Raw genomic sequence first — 18,817 nt, 5'->3', positions numbered from 1 at the left:
CATCATAACCTCCCTGCTCTTATATTCTATGCCTCAGCTAATAAAGGCAAGTATCCCATATGCCTTCCTATCCACCTGTGCTGCTGCCTTCAGTGATCTTTGGACAAGCACCTCTGCTGACCCTCTGTACTCCCTAGGGTCCTACCATCCATTGTATATTTTCCTGCCTTGTTAGACCTCCCAAAGTGCATCACCTCACACCGCTCAGGATTAAACACCATTTGCCACTACTCCGCCCATCTTACCAGCCCATCTATATCATCCTGTAATCTAAGGCTTTCCTCCTCACTATTTACGACACCATCAATTTTCATGCCGTCTGCGAACTTACTGATCATACCTCCTATATTCACGTCTGAATCATTAATGTACACTACAAACAGTAAGGGTCCCAGCACCAATCCCTGCGGTACCCGACCACTGGTCACAGGCTTCCATTCACAAAAACAACCCTCTACCATCACTGTCTGCCTCCTTCCACTAAGCCAATTTTGAATCCAATTTGCCAAATTATCCTGGATCCCATGGGCTTTTACTTTCTTAACCAATCTCCCATGCAGGACCTTATCAAAAGCCTTACTTAATTCTATCAAATTTGTTAAACACAATCTCCCCCTGACAAAGCCATCCCTGATTATCCTCTACCTCTCCAAGTGGAGATTAATCCTGTCTCTCAGAATTTTTTCCAATAATTTCCCAACACAACACAAGGTTCAACAAATCGATATTTTTGTTTTGATGATTAGAACAATAATTTACACTACAGGGAGAATGCTGGATAACTTTTTAAAAGGTTAGGTCAGTCACAATCTTCAAAAAGACACATCATGGTTTTTGCAGCACCAAACATGTGGATGTCAGGAAGAACAGAATGTATTCCACAGGATGGATAACTCTATATTCAATGTTCTTTTCGCTATACATTACAAAATACACAAGAGAATTCTGTTTTTAGTTCAACACTTCCTGTCAGTTCACGCTATTGCAATCCCAGTTTACTTTCACTTAAAGGCTCCTGCCTTAGGTGCAGTCACATGACAAAGATGATAAAACTAAGAAAAATTAAATACATGAATGTAATAAGCTGGTTCAGTTGAGGTAAAATGAAATTAAACAATCGTGATAACTAATTATTTGTCACTGCATGAGTCGAAATTGAAACATTTCCAACAGATATAGTAACACAGCAGTGCCAAAATATTTGAAAATAAATGTTTTGTATGGCCCCAAATCTTGCACTCTTGCTGTACATAAATCATAATAATTCATTGTGCATAGCAATGAAAACAAACACTAGAAAAATCCATATTCCATACCTGGAAATGGTTGCGAGATGATCTGATTTTTCACCACAATATGAGGTATCTGTGATTTAATCTGTACTGCTTCACGAGATAGCTGTGCAAAGATTTCTTTGCACAAAAGAACATTCTGTGCTGCTTCTAGCTTGGTCTGCCAGTGCGCTGAACCTGCAAATGATGTACAGTTTAACAGCTTCTCAAAACACAAATTGCAAGGTTTAATCACCATCAACATGCACCCTTAAGGACACAATTATTTGAGGTCAGCTTGATCCTTGACTTTATTTATTATAGAAGTATAGAATATTTTCCCTTCCCAACCCTAATTACAGAAGTCACTGACTCAAATGATTGATGTGCAATGCCGTCACACCAAATTAGTTTAGAAGATTTTGTTTCTGGTTGTATATTTGGTATTCACCCCTGCTTGAAAACAGAATTCTGCAGCGGTCCATTAATTAGGCAAAATAAAAATGCACACTTCTTTCAGAGTGTAAATATTTTTTAATTTTTCCCCCAAAGATAACTTATCAGACAACAAAGCATGTTCAAAGTGCTGACAAGTGGACACCCCCCGCCCCCAATTTTGGATACTGGCCTGGATTTTCAACCCGCACCCATGTTGTCAATCAGGCAGCCAAGAGCAGAAAACAGACAGGAATTCTACTCCCTCTACACATTTATGCTGTGTTTCAGTTTTTGGAGTTGTGAACTATTAGTGTCAGTAGAATCTACCTCAGACAGGCACAATTTTTGCTTTAATGATCATTTGGGAATGGAAATCCTGCAACATGTTTCTGACATTGCATTGTGGAGGATGTCATTTGCAAACCTGCTAATGTGACATGGATCTCCCGGATTATTAGGGAATCAACTGTGGTGGTAGCTGACAGAGTACAAGTTGAAAAGAATGCAAATTCAGTCATTTCTTTACTTCTTTTGTTTTTTCTCCATTAGCAGTTAGGTTCACACGAGCCTTTGTATTAATTGTTTTAATTTCTGGATATTTTGTGCCTCTTGCATTATTACTTGCTCCAATGGGATTCTCAGAGAAAATCTCTCTACCTGAGCTGTGAGGAAGAGAATGACCATTTACTGAAACTTGCTAGGTTGCAAATGCAACTTGCCAGTTTGCATAAAAAATGTTCTATGCCCACTCACCGGCACCTCCGTGCCCACATCTGCTTACAAAGATCACCGCACTTCCTTCTTCTTTGGCCTCCTTATCTTGAGAGACAATGGGCAAGCGCCTGGAGGTGGTCAGTGGTTTGTGAAGCAGCACCTGGAGTGGCTATAAAGGCCAATTCTAGAGTGACAGACTCTTCCACAGGTGCTGTCGACAAAATTGGTTGTCGGGGCTGTTATACAGTTGGCTCTCCCCTTGCACTTCTGTCTTTTTTTCCTGCCAACTGCTAAGTCTCTTCAACTCGCCACTCTTTAGCCCCGCCTTTATGGCTGTCTGCCAGCTCTGGTGATCACTGGCAACTGACTCCCACGACTTGTGATCTATGCCACAGGTCGCGTTTGCAGACGTCTTTAAAGCGGAGACATGGACGGCCAGTGGGTCTGATACCAGTGACGAGCACGCTGTACAATGTGTTCTTGGGTATCCTGCCATCTTCCATGGCCAAGCCATCTCAAGTGCCGCTGGCTCAGTAGGGCGTATATGCTGGTGATGTTTGATGTTGGCCACCTCGAGGACTTCTGTGTTGGAGATACGGTCCTGCCACCTGATGCCAAGGATTCTCCGGAGGCAGCGAAGATGGAATGAATTAAGACATCACTCTTAGCTGACATACATTGTCCAGGCCACACTGCCATAGAGCAAGGTACCAAGGACACAGGCTTGATACATGCGGACTTCTGTGTTCTGTGTCAGCGCCATTTTCCCACACTCTTGTAGTCAGTCTGGACATAGCAGTGGAAGCCTTTCCCATGCGCTTGCTGATTTCTGCATCGAGAGACAGGTTACTGGTGATAGTTGAGCCTAGGTAGGTGAACTCTTGAACCACTTCCAGAGCTTGGTCGCCGATCTTGATGGATGGAGCATTTCTGACGTCCTGTCCCATGATGTTCATTTTCTTGAGGCTGATGGTTAGGCCAAATTCGTTGCAGGCAGCCGCAATCCTGTCGATGAGTCTCTGCAGACACTCTTCTGTGTGGGATGTTAATGCAGCATTGTCAGTAAAGAGGAGTTCCTGATGAGGACCTTCTGTACTTTGCTCTTCGCTCTTAGATGGGCAAGGTTGAACAATCTGCCATCTGATCTTGTGTGGAGGAAAATTCCTTCTTCTGAAGACTTGAACGCATGCGAGAGCAGCAGGGAGACGATCATCCCAAACAGTGTAGGTGCGAGAACACAGCCCTGTTTCACACCACTCAGGATAGGAAAGGGGTCTGATGAGGCGCCGCTATGCTGAATTGTGCCTTTCATATTGTCATGGAATGAGGTGATGATACTTAGTAGCTATGGTGGACATCTGATCTTTGCTAGTAGTCTGAAGAGACCACGTCTGCCGACGAGGTCAAAGCCTTTGGCGAGATCAATGAAAGCAACATAGAGGGTTGTTTTTTTCAGGTTGTTTTTCTTTAGGTTTGCACTTGCTGCTGTTCAATATTCAGTATATTCACACCTAATCTGTACTAATGCTTTGTCTTTCAACACACCATTAACATATTGTTTGCCTTTGCTCCGTGACCTTTTGGTCAGCTATGTGGCCTGGTCCAATCTGCACCTTCTCCTTTGTTATCTCTTGCCCAACCCCCACCTCACTTGTTTATAATCTGTGACTTTTCTAATATTTGTCAGTTCCGAAGAAGGGTCACTGACCCGAAACGTTAACTCTGCTTCTCTTTCCACAGATGCTGCCAGACCTGCTGAGTGAATCCAGCATTTCTTGTTTTTGTTTCAGATTTCCAGCATCCGCAGTATTTTGCTTTTATTATAGAGGGGCATCTGTTGTTTGTGGCATTTCTCCTGTAGCTGGCGAAGGGAGAACAGCATGTCGATGGTGGATCTCTGTTCGAAAGCCACACTGTGCCTCAGAGTAGACACGCTCAGCCAGCTTCTGGAGCCTGTTTAAAACGACTCGAGCGAAGACTTTCCCCACTATGCTGAGCAGGGAGATTCCACGGTAGTTGTTGCAGTCACCGCGATCACCCTTGTTCTTAGAAGGTGATGATATTGGCATCGCGCATGTCCTGTAGTACTGCTCCCTTGTCCAGCACAGGCAAAGCAGTTCGTAGAGTGCTGAAAGTATAGCAGGCTTGGCACTCTTGATTATTTCAGAGGTAATGCCGTCCTTCCCAGGGGCTTTTCCACTAGCTAGAAAATCATTGGCATCACTGAGTTCCGATTTTGTTGGCTGTTCGTCCAGCTCATCCACGACAGGCCGAGACTGGGCTGTATTGAGGGCTGTCTCAGTGACAAATTTTCTCTGGAGTACAGTTCTTGGTAGTGCTCCACCCAGCATTCCATTTGCTTGCGTTGGTCAGTGATCGTGTCCCCTGATTTAGACTTGAGGAGGGGCGATCTTCCTGATGGTTGGCCCAAAAGCTCTTAATGCCATCATACATTCCTCTGATGTTTCCGGTGTTGGAGGCCAGCTGAGTACGACTGCATAGGTGTTGCCAGTAGTCATTTGTACAGTGCCAGGCTGCTCTTTGTGCAGCGCTTCTGGCTACTTTAAGTACTACCGATGTTAACTCACTGGGGGCTTTCTTGTAGTTCAACAGTGCAATGCGCTTAGCGGCTATGACAGGTTCCAGCTCTTCAAAGTGAGATTGAAACCAGTCTGCATTCTGCTTCACACGTTTGCCACAGGTGGTCATTGCTGAGTCATAGATGACGTCTCTGATGTGGGCCCACTTGGTCTCTGCATCCCCTGTGGGAGCGTTTTGAAGGGCTTTTTCAACTGAACGTAGAAACTTATGTTGCAGCTGTGGATAAGAAATTCTGTTAGTGTTGATGCGCGGGCGGCCCTTCTGCTTGGAGTGATGCAGCTTCTTTGGTTTGAGTGTAACCTTGCTGCACACCAGGGAGCGGTCGGTGTCGCAGTCCGCACTGTGGAAGCTGCGTGTGATTTGAACACTGTTTAAAGAGGTTCGCCTTATGACGATGAGGTCCAGCTGGTGCCAACAATGTGATCTTGGGTGCCTCCATGAAACCTGGTGACAGGGTTTCGTATGAAAGAAGAAGTTGGTGATGCAGAGGTTGTGGTAGGTACACAACTCCAGCAGTCTCTGTCCATTCTCATTCATCCTTCCTATGCCATAGCGTCCAAGCAGGAGGGCCATGAGTCATGGTCGGCCCCAACCCTGGCGTTAAAGTCCCCCAGCATGAACAAATGTTCGGTATTAGGAATGCTACTAATGATATTATGGAGTTCCTCGTAGAACTGGTCTTTAACTTCAGGTGGGGAGCAGAGTGTTGGAGCATAGATGCTGAGTAGGTGTACTGGACTGGAGGTGATGAACAGTCGGATGGACAGTATGTGTTCTGAGCCATTTGAAGGTGGCTCTATCATGCTGAGCAAAGAGTTTCTGATGGCGAAGCCCACTCCATGCTGTCTTGGTTCTTCAGGATCCCTACCCTGCCAGAAGAAGGTGTAGTCTTGCTCTCTTAGAGATCCGCTCGCAGGGAGGCGTGTCTCCTGAAGTGCTGCAATGTCCACATTGAGCCTACTGAGCTTGTTCTTAATGATGGCAGGCTTCCAAGAATCGCTGATTTGTGTAAGGTCTTCCGACAGGCCAGGACGCATAGTTCTGACGTTCCAGCTTGCAAAACGAAGGGCTGGTACCTTCTTTCCTTTTTCTGTCGTGCTATTTGGTACGGTGTTACAGTCCACTTGTCAGGCAATGACCCTGAGCTCCAAGCTCCCATTGAAGCAGGTGGATTGTGGCGGGACAGAACCTTATTGACCAGGGGCTGCCCGGTTTGAGGCGGGTGGTAGCTGTCCAGTGAGATGCAATGACCTCTCCCATCGACAAAGGCAACCCGTGACGCCCAATCGCTACGCCAATTGAGCTGGACTTATAACCCGTAACTGCTGCCTTCCGTGTTGTTTTGGTCGCTGTGAAGCGACTATGGAGTGATCTCTCCATGGCACATGCCTCGGCGGATGTATGGAGGCTGTGAGTTGCCCAAGTGTCAAAATCCCCCTCTCGGCCTTCCTGGTGGGGTCCAAAGGAGTGCAGAGTATGACGTTTGGCACCGGTATGGCTGCAGGAACTGCTGGAAACGTGCCAAAGGTGACACATGACCACCTTCGGGGTTCCGCTCTGGATTTTCTGTTGGGGTTTACTCCCTTAGCCTTGGTCTCTCCCAAGACGCCCACAAGGCAGTGGGGTTGTTCGGGCCCCTGCTCAGGGATAGGAGTTAACAAGCTGTGTGATTTCATGGAGGGAGAGGGAAGGGGACACGGGGTGCAGGGGGTGGGGGGGGGGGAAGGGGGTGTGGTGGATGCCGGGGGGAGGTGGTGGGGGGGGGAAATCAGCGTCCTGCAGACTGACACTGCGCTCATGATCCCCATCCAGCTGACGGTGGAGCTTCTTTTCTGGCTCCCAGCCGTGATGGCGGAAGGACGACCGAGGCCGGATTGAGGCCCTGAGCCTTGACGACCGCCTCATAGGCCCTCGGGCCGCCTTTCACGTCCCTGGCCAGCGCCTTCCAGGTGGGCGCGTCGTTCACATAGTGGCCGCACCAGGACGAGCAGAACTCCACATCGCTATTCATCAGCTTTAGAGGCCGGCGTCCATATTGCTTTGCCTTGTATTGGCAGATAATTACTGCATGCGTGTCCCATTTCAAAGGGAACCTCAGACAACGTACATGGCATCATGAAGATGTGGCAATATCTGACTGATGTTAATGTTGGATGATTCCTTAAAATGACTATTTACAGTACATCCTGCTTTCAGTAGTAATGCATGAAACCAGGCATACCAGGGTAATCAACAACTAACATACCGCACTGGACACACCCTAAAGATGACATATCTGGAAACCTAGATGTGCACAACTGTCCATGACTGTGGGGTACTATGTTGTCAGGATGCAGGCCAGCGAAGAGCCAGGTGCAGAAGTGTACTATCTGTTGCAAGGACATTTGCAGCTACCATGTAGATTAAGACTGACACAACCAATTACTCGTGACCCAAGACCAAAACAGAAAATGCTAGGAATACTCAGATCAGGCAGCATCTGTGGAGAGAATGCTTCGGGTCTGTGACCTTTCATCAGAACTGTCAAAGGTTTTCAGCAAATGAAAAGGGGGGAGGAGGAGGAGAAGGGCAAGGACAAAATAACGTGGAGGGCAGAACAGATTAAATGACAAAAGGTTTCGTGGTACAAAGCCAAAGGGAGTGGTAATGGGACAAGTAAAGAAACAAAATGTGTGTCTGGATGAGGTGTGAATGGCTTGAGAGCACAGAGCTATATACGGCACAGAAAACCACCATTCGGTCCATCGAGTCCGTGCTGGCTCTTCAAGGAGCTATGCAGTCAGTCCTATTCCCAGATCAATACCCATAGCCCTGCATGGCTATTTTTCTCAGGTGGCCATCCAACCTCCTCTTGAAGTCAGTGATTGTCTCCACTTCCACCATTTTTGTGGGCAAGTTCCACCCGCCGCATAAAAAAGTGCTTCCTCATATTCTCCCTGCCTCTTTTGCCCAAAACTTTCAATCTGTGTCTGAACATATATTAAAGGGATTAAGAAAAAAAACAAGAGGGGGAAGAGAAATGAAAAAAAAAAATCAGCAAATAAAAAAGGCCAGAGGTTATGATCTAAAATTGTCGAGTCTGGAAGGCTGTAAAGTGCCCAGTCGAAAGATGAGGTGCTGTTCCTTGAGCTTGTGTTGAGCTTCATTGGAACACTAACAGGGCAAGGACAGAAAAGTCAGAGTGGAAGCAAGGTAGAGAACTGAAATTACAAGCAACAGGAAACATGAGGTCACACTTGCGGACTGAACGGAGGTGTTCCGCAAAGTGGTCATCCAGTCTGCGTTTAATCTCACCCATATAGAGGAGACCACATTGTGAGCAGCGAATACAGTATACTAAATTGAAAGAAGTCCAAGTAAATCAGTGTTTCACTTGGAAGGAGTGTTTGGGGCCCTGGACAGTGGGAAGGGAGGAGGTAAAAGAGATGTTGTATCTCCTGCGCTTGCATGGAAGGTACCACAGGAAAGCGGGGAGGTGTTGGGGGTGCCTGAGGAGCGGACCAGGGTGTTGCGGAAGGAACAGTCCTTTTGGAATGCTGAAAGGGGAGGGGAAGATATGTTTTGTGGTGGTATCACACTGGAGGTGGCAGAGATGGTGGAGAATGATCCATTGAATACAGAGACCGGTGGGGTGGAAGATGAGGACCAGGGGAACCCTACCATGGTTCTGGGGAGGGAGGGGATGAGGTGAGAGCAGAAGTGTATGAAGTAGACTGGACACGGTTGAGACCCCTGTCAACCACAGTGAGTGAGGGGTGATCCTCAGTTGAGGAAAAAGGAAGACATATTGGAAGGTTGCTTTTCTCCCCCCCCAAAAACATGCTTCATAAAAATCTCTAAAAGATACATTACAACACAGTTCGAAACAGCACCTAGTTGACATCGTCTGAACAGAAGTGTGGAGTACAGTCCAGGTAGCTGATAGTGAACATTGGTTGATGGCCTAAGACTTGATTCCACCTCCGTGCAGTCATGCTGACCTACTTGAAATGACAGAGTGCAGTCTTCCCCACCACTATTTAATGCAGTGCTACCTGTGCTTCAGCTAAGACCAAATAGGTAGTTTTCTGCTGGGTTGCTCTATCGCTTGGGTTTTTGAGGGATCAGGCATTGTAAGCTAAATGACCCCAAGCTCTTCACTAGAACTGCTAATACACAAAACTTCACGGTTTTAAGACTGGAGGTGCTGAAAATGTCACAAATAGCCTCATGCATGGCAGAATTCCTTTGGTTTTGCTTTAGAGACTTTGAAAACAGCATGGGAGGCTCACAGCAGAGCAGTCATAGCCATATCTTTTATTTAGCTTTTGACTGTGGAAAAGTAAAAGTTGGGAGCCACTGAAATACAACCAACTAAATTCCTGATACTAGTTTTCAGTATTAGTATTAAACTATAGCCTAGCAAAACCTAAGATTGCCAGTTTATAGTTTTTATTAAATCTGTTTTGTTAATTTGTTAGAATTAGGTTAAAGTGCTTTAGAAACCAGACTCTAATTAGAACTCGTCATTAAGGTTCTAATTTGCGCCATCAGTACGGACACAGAAAAAACTTGTTCTAAGGATTAAAAAAAAAATTAGGCACAAACCTTTCCAGGCATTGGCTGGATAGAATTGTGGGTGGAGGGGAGTATGGAAGATACGTAATTGGATACATTTTTTTGTAGTTTCAGTTTTTGGGGCCTATCGGGAAATGTTAGAGCAATTCTCAATGCTGAAATGCCAGGAGGGACACTAGAAAGCTGTGGACGAGTATGTGATAGGCGAAATGGGCCACGCCTTCTACCCACAGGATAATTATGGGTAATATTATTCTTATTTGTAAACTGCTGCTCAAATACTGAGTGTATTAAGTCTCACTTATGCTTAAATAAAACCATAACTGTTATAATATGGAGTCAGCTTCAAACTATTGAACAGACATTCCAATTTCCATTTCAAATTATTTCTTAAACAAGAAAGCAAATAAAATTCTTGGAACCATTCAGGAGCTGCAGCAATCATAGAACACAGGAAAATGTGCAGCGTATAACTAGGATTCCCTACTTTCTATTACAATTGCCATCATGTTCATCCAACGAGCAGAACACACATTAACAGGCAAGGGATACTCCTAAATATAAACCAATTCTTGATTCTGAACGCCCAAGTACCTGGATTGGGTTGTGTAGGTCGTCTAAAGAGGTTGACTGTGCCAAGATCCCCAATGTCATGAGCCTGTTTCTGAATAGAAACCTTAAAAAAAACAATATTTATAACTATATACTACTGTATAGTAGCCTTCGAGAAGGAAATTACTGAAATCACTTTAAAAACTAAGCAAGCCATCCTACATGGAAAGATTAATAGCATAACCGCAACAATGAATATATCATTCATACTTGTGAGATTGAAAAGCAGATTATATTAAGTGATGGAGAAAATATGACTCTGAAGATATTCTTAACTGAATGAATAATGCACTGCGTGGGCTGTACAGGAAGTGGCTGGTAGTTCAGTGAGTCCCAGCCCCATAGCACCCAGGCCCAATAGTTTCAGTCTTCCCAATGTTTAATCGGAGAAAATTGCAGCTTAACCAGGACTAGATGCTATACACAGTTTGTATTTACCTTAATATATGCTGAACCTTCCAGATCGCTAGGGATCATTATGTCAAGAGGGCAATAATCATCTGGAATTTTCTTATCTGGATCCAGATCAGTATTCTTTAGTACTTCAAATGTCCCATGGTGAGGGAAAAGGGAGCCTTTGGGGGAAAAAAACAGTTTTAATGAAAGCTTTTAGTCATCCTGCATACGTTTATTAATTCGCCATATTTTAGGAACTTAAATTATTCAAGTCGTTTCCAGGAAACTGACACTTTCCTAACATATGGATCTTGCACCAATTTATAGGTTTTCTTGTATCTTTTAATGGTTGGATGGAGAAGGAAAACATATGTAATTTTTGTACACTAGTGGATCCTTCGTATCGTGCAGTCAGAAGATAGGTTGTTTGATAAGGACAAGATCACATAATAGTCTACTGATGTGTTAACATATTTTGCTAGGAATAATGGGAATGTTTAAAGAAAGAAAATGAGTGTAAATTAGAGTGAAGGATAGTGAAATTAAAATGAAATAATATTAATTCAAGAAATTGAAAATGAAACTACTGCATTCTGGAAGATGGCTATATAAATGGAGAGGTTCAGGAATAATAAATTAAAAAGTATATTAAAATGTATCTTTGCACACAGAATGCAAGTGTTCATTTTATTCAAATAAAGTATAGAGCATAATTCATTGAGTATTTTTCATATTTACAAAAATATTTCAGAAAGTTTTATATTTTGTGCAACTGACGTTTGCTGATTGAAATAAAAGTTTGAAGTTGGATATGTGACAGTAGAATGAGTGTAGGTTGAGGAGTTGGCTTTGGCTTGTTGGTATGGAGACATGAATCATTAAAACTATTTATAACCAGTAATTATAACTATTGGTATAGGGTTTCTTGGATTTTGGCACAGTGGAATTCACACACATACACACAGGGCTGGATTTTAAGGAGCCCTCGACATCGGGATCAGTGGTGGGGGGGGGGGTGGGGGAGGAGCTGAAGGTAGCCCCAGATGAGGCCCACCATGGACTTGAAACTGGCACGGCCCAACCCGATACTACTGGCAGTGGCGAGGCCTCCTAGTAGCCCCCCACCACTCAGCAACAGGACCAAAATTTTAAAATATTTAAATTAAAATATTGCTGAAAATAGAGACATGTTGTCAAAACTTTCTGTCTTGCACTCATCAGGACAATACACAAGCATACCAGTGTAAGAGAAAGCAACAACTTTATACTGTATGAAGAGAGTGTGCTGATTGGTTGGCAAGTGAATTCTGATTGGCAGAGGCGTTACCATGGAAAGTGCACCAGTTAATAGTGACTGACAGTTAACTACCAAGCTTTGTTTGAAATTTAAACAATTGACTCTGATTGGTCAAGGCATTGCCCTGAGGAATGAACCAGCGAATGGCTGTAACTTATTTTGTTTAGCGGAAACAGGCACAATGTTTCTGTCTGCAAAGAACAAGGCCTTGTGTGTTAATATATGTAGCTTTCAGTATGCGCAAAGGTGCCACACTGCAAGCCCAACTGACGATCTTAAATTGGTTGTCAGCATAATTCTTAGCACACTGAGGATTATTTAGCAAATGTTGTCCAATAGCGGAATCACATCTAATATTGGACACGATGTTTTGAGTTTTGCAAGCATAGGCCTGTACCTTGCCTGTTGCGAACAGCCAAAGGGACATGTGATACGATGCACCAGTCTTTGGAACTACGACCTAAATACCTAGCATCATACTGGCATTGCAATTCATATATCACGTTACTCATCTGTGTGATAGGCAGGACATCTTTTTGGCTTGGCGGCAGCATTCTGTTAGTGGCAAACACCACATGTGTTCCTACTGCATAGTAGCAGCGAGAAACAGCTAGCTTCATCTGTTGCTCAAATCTTTGGGATACATTACCCTTCCAGGGTAATTTTTGAGGTAGACTGGGCACTTTTCATGGCCAAAAATGACGGCCTTAGGCCTTTCATAAGTTTATGCGATATACAGCGAGAAATGATCTGATCAGGGTAGCCATTGTCACGCAGAATGCCTTTGATTCGCCCTGTTTCAGCATCAAGCTTGCATGGTGAGCAAATGGCTCGGGCCCTATTTATGAGGTTGCCGATAATGCCAATCTTATAGCCCGTGGAACTTTAAGAATCCCAACGTGAGTATTGACCAGTGAAGGTAGAAAACCCTTAGCAGATTTCTCAAGGGCGGCACAGTGGTTAGCACCGCAGCCTCAGAGCTCCAGCGACTCGGGTTCGATTCTGCGTACTGCCTGTGTGGAGTTTGCAAGTTCTCCCTGTGTCTGCGTGGGTTTCCTCCGGGTGCTCCGGTTTCCTCCCACATGCCAAAAGACTTGCAGGCTGATAGGTAAATTGGCCATTATAAAATTGCCCCTAGTATAGGTAGGTGGTAGGGAATATAGGGACGGATGTGGTAGGAATATAGGATTAGTATAAATGGGTGGTTAATGGTCAGCACAGACTCGGTGGGCCGAAGGGCCTGTTTCAGTGCTGTATCTCTAAATAAATAAATAAAAAATCAACTAGTACATCAAGGAAAGGGAGCTCATTTGACTGCTCCATTTCAAAGGTGAATTTCAGCGCAGGATGGAGCCCATTAAGATGTGTAAAACTATTTGTATACCTGAGACAGAGGTACAACTAGGACCAAATTTGGGATATCAACAACATAGTTCGACTTACAGGTAAGTTAAGAACAGATAAGCTGTCTATCAAATTTGTTCAAAAATGTATTAAACCCAAGGATGTGCCAGTTTTCATTTCCAAATGAACTGGTTGTGCTAAATGAGACACAGTGCCACTATTGAGTGAGCATTTATGCAAGCTGAGATTGAGCGAATTGGAAATAGGGTTACTAATTTACGCTGTGCCCTACGCTGCGCTTGGTCTAATGTGCGCACATTTCTTTCATTTTTTGATTTGGTCCATTTATGCCACTACATTGCTTCGATAGATGACACCACCATAAACAGCACCCGTTTGAAACACACACACACTGTAAACTCACTTAAGCGGAAGTAGTTTGGCAATGCAATTAACAATGCCGCAAAACACAGAACAAACCTCTCTGACCACGTATTCTCAGTGAGGAGTTCATTCTTGTGTCTCGTATCAATTTTGGTGTGCCTTCATCCCAAATCAAATGGGAAGAGATATTTGCCGAGTTCGAACTTCTCTACTCCCAGATTTCCCGCCACAACCCAGCGTCCACCAAAGAGGCTGAATCCTTGAAAGCTGGATTAGCTGATCTAGCGCACGCATATTGTGGGATTCCAAATGATGTGTCTGATTTCCACATGCAACATGAATGTCTGACAACGTTGCGAGGCCTCAAGATCAAGGAAATTACACATCAGTAAACCTGACAAAGGGACAGGAATAGTCATCCTCAATAAGTGTGACTATATCATCAAAATGCATGCCATTCATAATGATGGGTCCAAATTCGTATCCATTGGACCTGCCGCTCAACATGACCGGACAGCCTTGCTCGAATGTAAGTTAAAAAGAAAACGCTTGCTGGACTTGTGTAAAAGCAAGGAGCTGCCAGGTGATATATATGACAGGATTCGCCCTCACGGATTGCTGCCTCCGCATAACTTATGTCCCTCTACGCCCTATCTTATCTATGACCGATTCTGCACAACATGAATTGGCCAAATGGTTGGGTGAATTATTACAACCAGTTTTAAGCAAGTTCACCACATACACAGTGAAAGATTCCTTCACATTTGCAAAGACCATACAGGACTTGCAGACTGATAGAAATGCTGTGTCCATGTGCTCATTAGACATTGCTAGCCTATTCAATGTACCACTTAAGGAAGCCATAGATATTTGCGCTGCATCACTATATCATGGCGACCTAGACCCGCCACCATTGCGTGAATCAGTATTCATTGAACTTATGAGCTCGGCAACTCGCGCAGTTGAGTTCAGTTTTAACGACACCATGTATGCCCAAATATATGGTGTTGCCGTGGGAATCCCTCTCAGCCCAGCTCTCGCAGATACCTTTGTTGGGTTCCATGAGAAACGTGTCTTTGAGGGAATGATGCCTAACCTCCTACCTCTTGTATATTTTGGATACGTAGATGAGACATTTGCTATATTTGAATCCACAGATGCATGCAATAATTTCCTTGCACGTCTTAATGGGCTCCATCCTGCACTCAAATTCACCTTTGAAATGGAACAGTCAAACGAGCTCCCTTTCCTTGACATACTAGTTGAGAAATCTGCTAAGGGGTTCTCTACCATGGTCTATCGCAAACCTACCTTCACTGGTCAATACACACATTGGGATTCTTACACTTTCACACGCTACAAGGTTGGCCTTATGGGCAACCTCATAAATAGGGCCTGAGCCATTTGCTCACTATGCAAGCTTGATGCCGAAATAAGGCGAATCAAAGGCATTCTGCATGACAATGGCTACCTTGATCAGATCATTTTTCGCTGTATATCGTGCAAATTTATGAAGGGGCCCAAGGCCTGAAAATTGCCCAATCTACCTCAAATTACCCTGGAAGGGAAATGTATACCAACAATTTGAGCAACAGGTGAATCTAGCTGTTTCACTCTGCTACTATGCAGTAGGAACACATGTGGTTTTCGCCACTAACAGGATGCCGCCGTCAAGCCAAAAAGACATCCTGCTTATCACACAGATGAGTAACGTGATATATGAATTTCAATGCCAGTGCGATGCTAGGTATAGAGGCCATACGTCCCAAAGATTGGCAGATTGTAACATGTCCCTTCCGCTGTTCGCAATGGACAAGATACAGGCCATACCCAACCAGCCCGTGCTTGCAAAACTCAAAATACAGCGTCCAACAATAGATGCGATTCCGCAACTGGACAACATTTGCTAAATAATCCTCAGTGTGCTAAGAATTATGCTGACAACCAACTTAAGATTGTCAGTAGGGCTCGCAGTCTGGAGCATTTGCGCGTACTGGAAGCTACGTATATTGATACACAGGGCCCTGTTCTTTCCAGACAGAAAAAACATGTACACATATTGCGCCTGTTTCAGCTAAACAAAATAAGTGACAGCCATTCGGACGTGTAGATGATATTTAAACGAGGTGCCGTGCTTGGAATCGCAGCAGCTCTTTGGCATGCGGCCCGCACAAGCAGGCCGCCATTTTTTTCAGCTGCCGCCGAAAACAGCAGCAGGCTTATAAAATTCAGCCCTTTACATATACATAAGTAAAAGAACAGTAATAATGGGAGAATGAGTGTTAAAAAAAGGAATAAAATCAGATATCAAGAACTCACCACTTATCTGATAAACATCCTTAGATTCCCATTTCATCTATCCCTTCATACTAGTCTAGACAATAGATTTTAAGAATACTCACATGTTGCAAGTTATGAGAGTGCACACCAGGAAATCATGTACCTTTTGCCTGCAATTTACTGTCCATTGATTTCAATTAGCCAGTGCTTTCTGATACACACTTGTAGCACATGAGGTACCTTGTCACAGACTAGGACTTCGAAAGTGCAATGCTTGTGTTTTCTGGTATTTTACTCCTTTAGGCTCATTAGTTCTTAGAATTATCGTACATTTCAAAGTTGAAGATTTGAATGAAAGGCAAATATTTTCCATATGGAATAGATTTAAAAAGTACCTAAGAATTACTTATGTACTGAAATTCTACATACCTGCACTTCGATAACTCAAGTCTCCAAGGATCTTGTCACCCACTTTTCTTAGTTTCCAGTGCTGCCGTAGTCTGAGCAGCTCTGAATTGAAGTCTCTTTGACGTTTTTGCTCCTGGTTTTCAGCTACAGATTTATTCAATCTTTCTGCACCTTTCAACAGAATCTGAGCAGCTCCTGCTAGGGATTTCTTTTTCCCACACAGTTGCAAACCCTGAAGGAAAACAGCAAAATAGGGCAAATGATGACAAGGCAATACAAAAGTTATGGATGAGGTAATATGCATTAAGCAGAAAAGAACACATGCCAGAAATTTCCCTTAAAAGACTTATACCCTTTAAGCCCAGGTCTTTCATGACATTTAAAATGTTTGAATATTGTACAACTAAAAGACAACCAATTGAGAGTAAAAGCAGTGGGAACCAAGAGGTAATATTAGAGAGAAAAACAGTATAAAGAATTGGGAGAGGCAGATAGAGGCAGAATAAGAAATAATAAGGTATTAGATGGAGTCCGAGTAAGAATGAAAGCAATAAGGTCTAAATTAGGTTTACCATGCGTGTTTGCAAATGCATACAATATGGCAAATAAGGTTGATAAGCTGCAGGCACAGATAGTGAGGTGGAAATATGTTGCGGCAATATCAGAGACCTGGCTCAAAAAGGACAGGACTGGGTACTAAACCTTCCTGGAAAGCTGTTCAGGAAAGAGAGAAAAAAAAAGAAAGGAGGGGTAGCAAAATTGATTAAGAGAATACTCACAGTGCTGGAGAGAGAATGTCCTAGAGGGGTCAAGGCGAAAATCTATGTAGTTAGAGCTAAGAAACAATAGCGGTACCATTACACTATATGGCACCAACTAGTGGGAAAGATATAGAGGAGCAAATTTTCAGGGAAATTACAGAAAGGTGCAGAAACCATAGAGTCGTGATAACGGGGGACTTTAATTATCCTACCATAGACTGGGATAGTAGTAGTGTAAAGGGCAGAGAGAGGGAAGAGTTTCTTAAGTGTGTTCAGGAGAATTTTCTAGATCAGTACATTGGCGGCCAATGAGGAAACAGACATTGCTGGACCTGGTTCCAGGGAATGAGGGGAACATTTAGGGGACAGTGACCAAAGTATTATAAGGTTGAGGCTCGCTATAGAAAAGGGCAAGGAGCAATACAGAATAAAACTAACTAACTGGGGAAGGCCAATTTCATGGTGTGAGAACAGATCCGTCCCAGGTAAACTGGAATCAAAGATTGGCAAGCAAAGCTGTAATGGAACAATGCACTGCCTTTAAAGAAGAGCTTGTCCTGGTACATTCCCACGACGGAAAAGGTAGGACAATCAATTCAGAGCTGCTGGATGATGAAAGAGACGGAGAGCAAGATGAAGCAGAAAAGGAGTGCGTATGACAGATGTCAAGTTGATAATACTAGTGAGAAGCAGGTATTGAAAGTTCAGTGGGAAAGCGACCAAAAAAAAAGCAAAGAGTGTATGAGAAGAGATGGCAGCTAACATAAAAAGAAATCCAGAAGTCTTCTATAGGGGACTAAATGGTAAAACGGTGATAAAAGGAGTGGGCCTGATTAGGGGCCATAAAGGGGATTTACACATGGAGGCAGAGGGCATGGCTGAGGTAAAAATGAGCACTTTGCATCTGTCTTTACCAAGGAAGGAGGTGCTGCCTAAGCCACAGTGAAAGTGGAGGTAGTTGAGACAATGGATGGGTTAAAAAAATAATAAAGAGATATTAGAAAGGCTGGCAGGACTTAAAGTTGACTAGATCAGATACATCCGAGGATACTGAGGAATTAAGGGTAGGAAATTGCGGAGGCACTGGCCATAATCTTCCAATCCTCCTTAGATACAGCAATGGTGCCAGAGGACTGGAGATTTGCAAATGTTACACCTTTGTTCAAGAAAGGTTGTAAGGATAAGCCCAGCAACTACAGGCCAGTCAGTTTACCCTCAGTGGTGGGAAAGCTTTCAGAAATGATAATCCAGGACAAAATTATCACTTGGACAGACGCAGATTTATTAAGGATAGCCATCACAGATTTGATATAGGCAGATCGTGTTTAACCAACCTGATTGAATTTTTTGATGAGGTAACAGAGAGGGTTGATGAGGCTAATGCAGTTGATGTGGTGTACATGGACTTCCAAAAGGTGTCTGATAAAGTGCCACGTAACAGGCTTGTCAGCAAGGTTGCATCCCATGGAATAACAGGGCATGAATGCAAAGCTGGAATAGGAACAGTAGTGTGAGTGGATGAGTGTGTAGTGGCCCATGTTTTTTTTTCCAGACTGGCTGAAGGCATAAAGTGAGGCTCCCCAGAGATCAGTACCAGGACGACTGCTTTTCTTGTTTTTATTAATGACCCAAACTAGGGGTGCAGGGCATAATTTCAAAATTGCAGATGACACAAAACTTGGAAGTATTGTGAAATGTAAAGAGGAGTGATATACTTCAAAAGGACATAGACTAGCCAGTGGAATGCACAGACA

At 43.8% G+C, this 18,817-nt stretch overlaps 1 protein-coding gene across 1 annotated transcript in view; it reads right to left on the bottom strand.

Annotated features, from left to right (window-relative positions):
- med17 (mediator complex subunit 17) overlaps nucleotides 1–18,817 on the bottom strand; it is a 57,886-nt gene that overhangs the window by 18,022 nt on the left and 21,047 nt on the right. Inside the window, exons 2-5 of the mRNA XM_068034425.1 lie at nucleotides 16,324–16,534; nucleotides 10,632–10,768; nucleotides 10,176–10,257; nucleotides 1,317–1,469 (exon numbers count right to left, since the gene is read on the bottom strand). Coding sequence (XP_067890526.1) covers nucleotides 1,317–1,469; nucleotides 10,176–10,257; nucleotides 10,632–10,768; nucleotides 16,324–16,534 — 583 coding nt within the window. The remainder of the gene's footprint in view (nucleotides 1–1,316; nucleotides 1,470–10,175; nucleotides 10,258–10,631; nucleotides 10,769–16,323; nucleotides 16,535–18,817) is intronic.

This window comes from Heterodontus francisci, chromosome 6 (assembly GCF_036365525.1).
Source record: "Heterodontus francisci isolate sHetFra1 chromosome 6, sHetFra1.hap1, whole genome shotgun sequence".
Lineage (NCBI taxonomy): Eukaryota > Metazoa > Chordata > Chondrichthyes > Heterodontiformes > Heterodontidae > Heterodontus > Heterodontus francisci.
The sequence above is the reverse complement of the archived record's forward strand: the minus strand, read 5'-3'. Positions and strand labels throughout refer to the sequence as shown.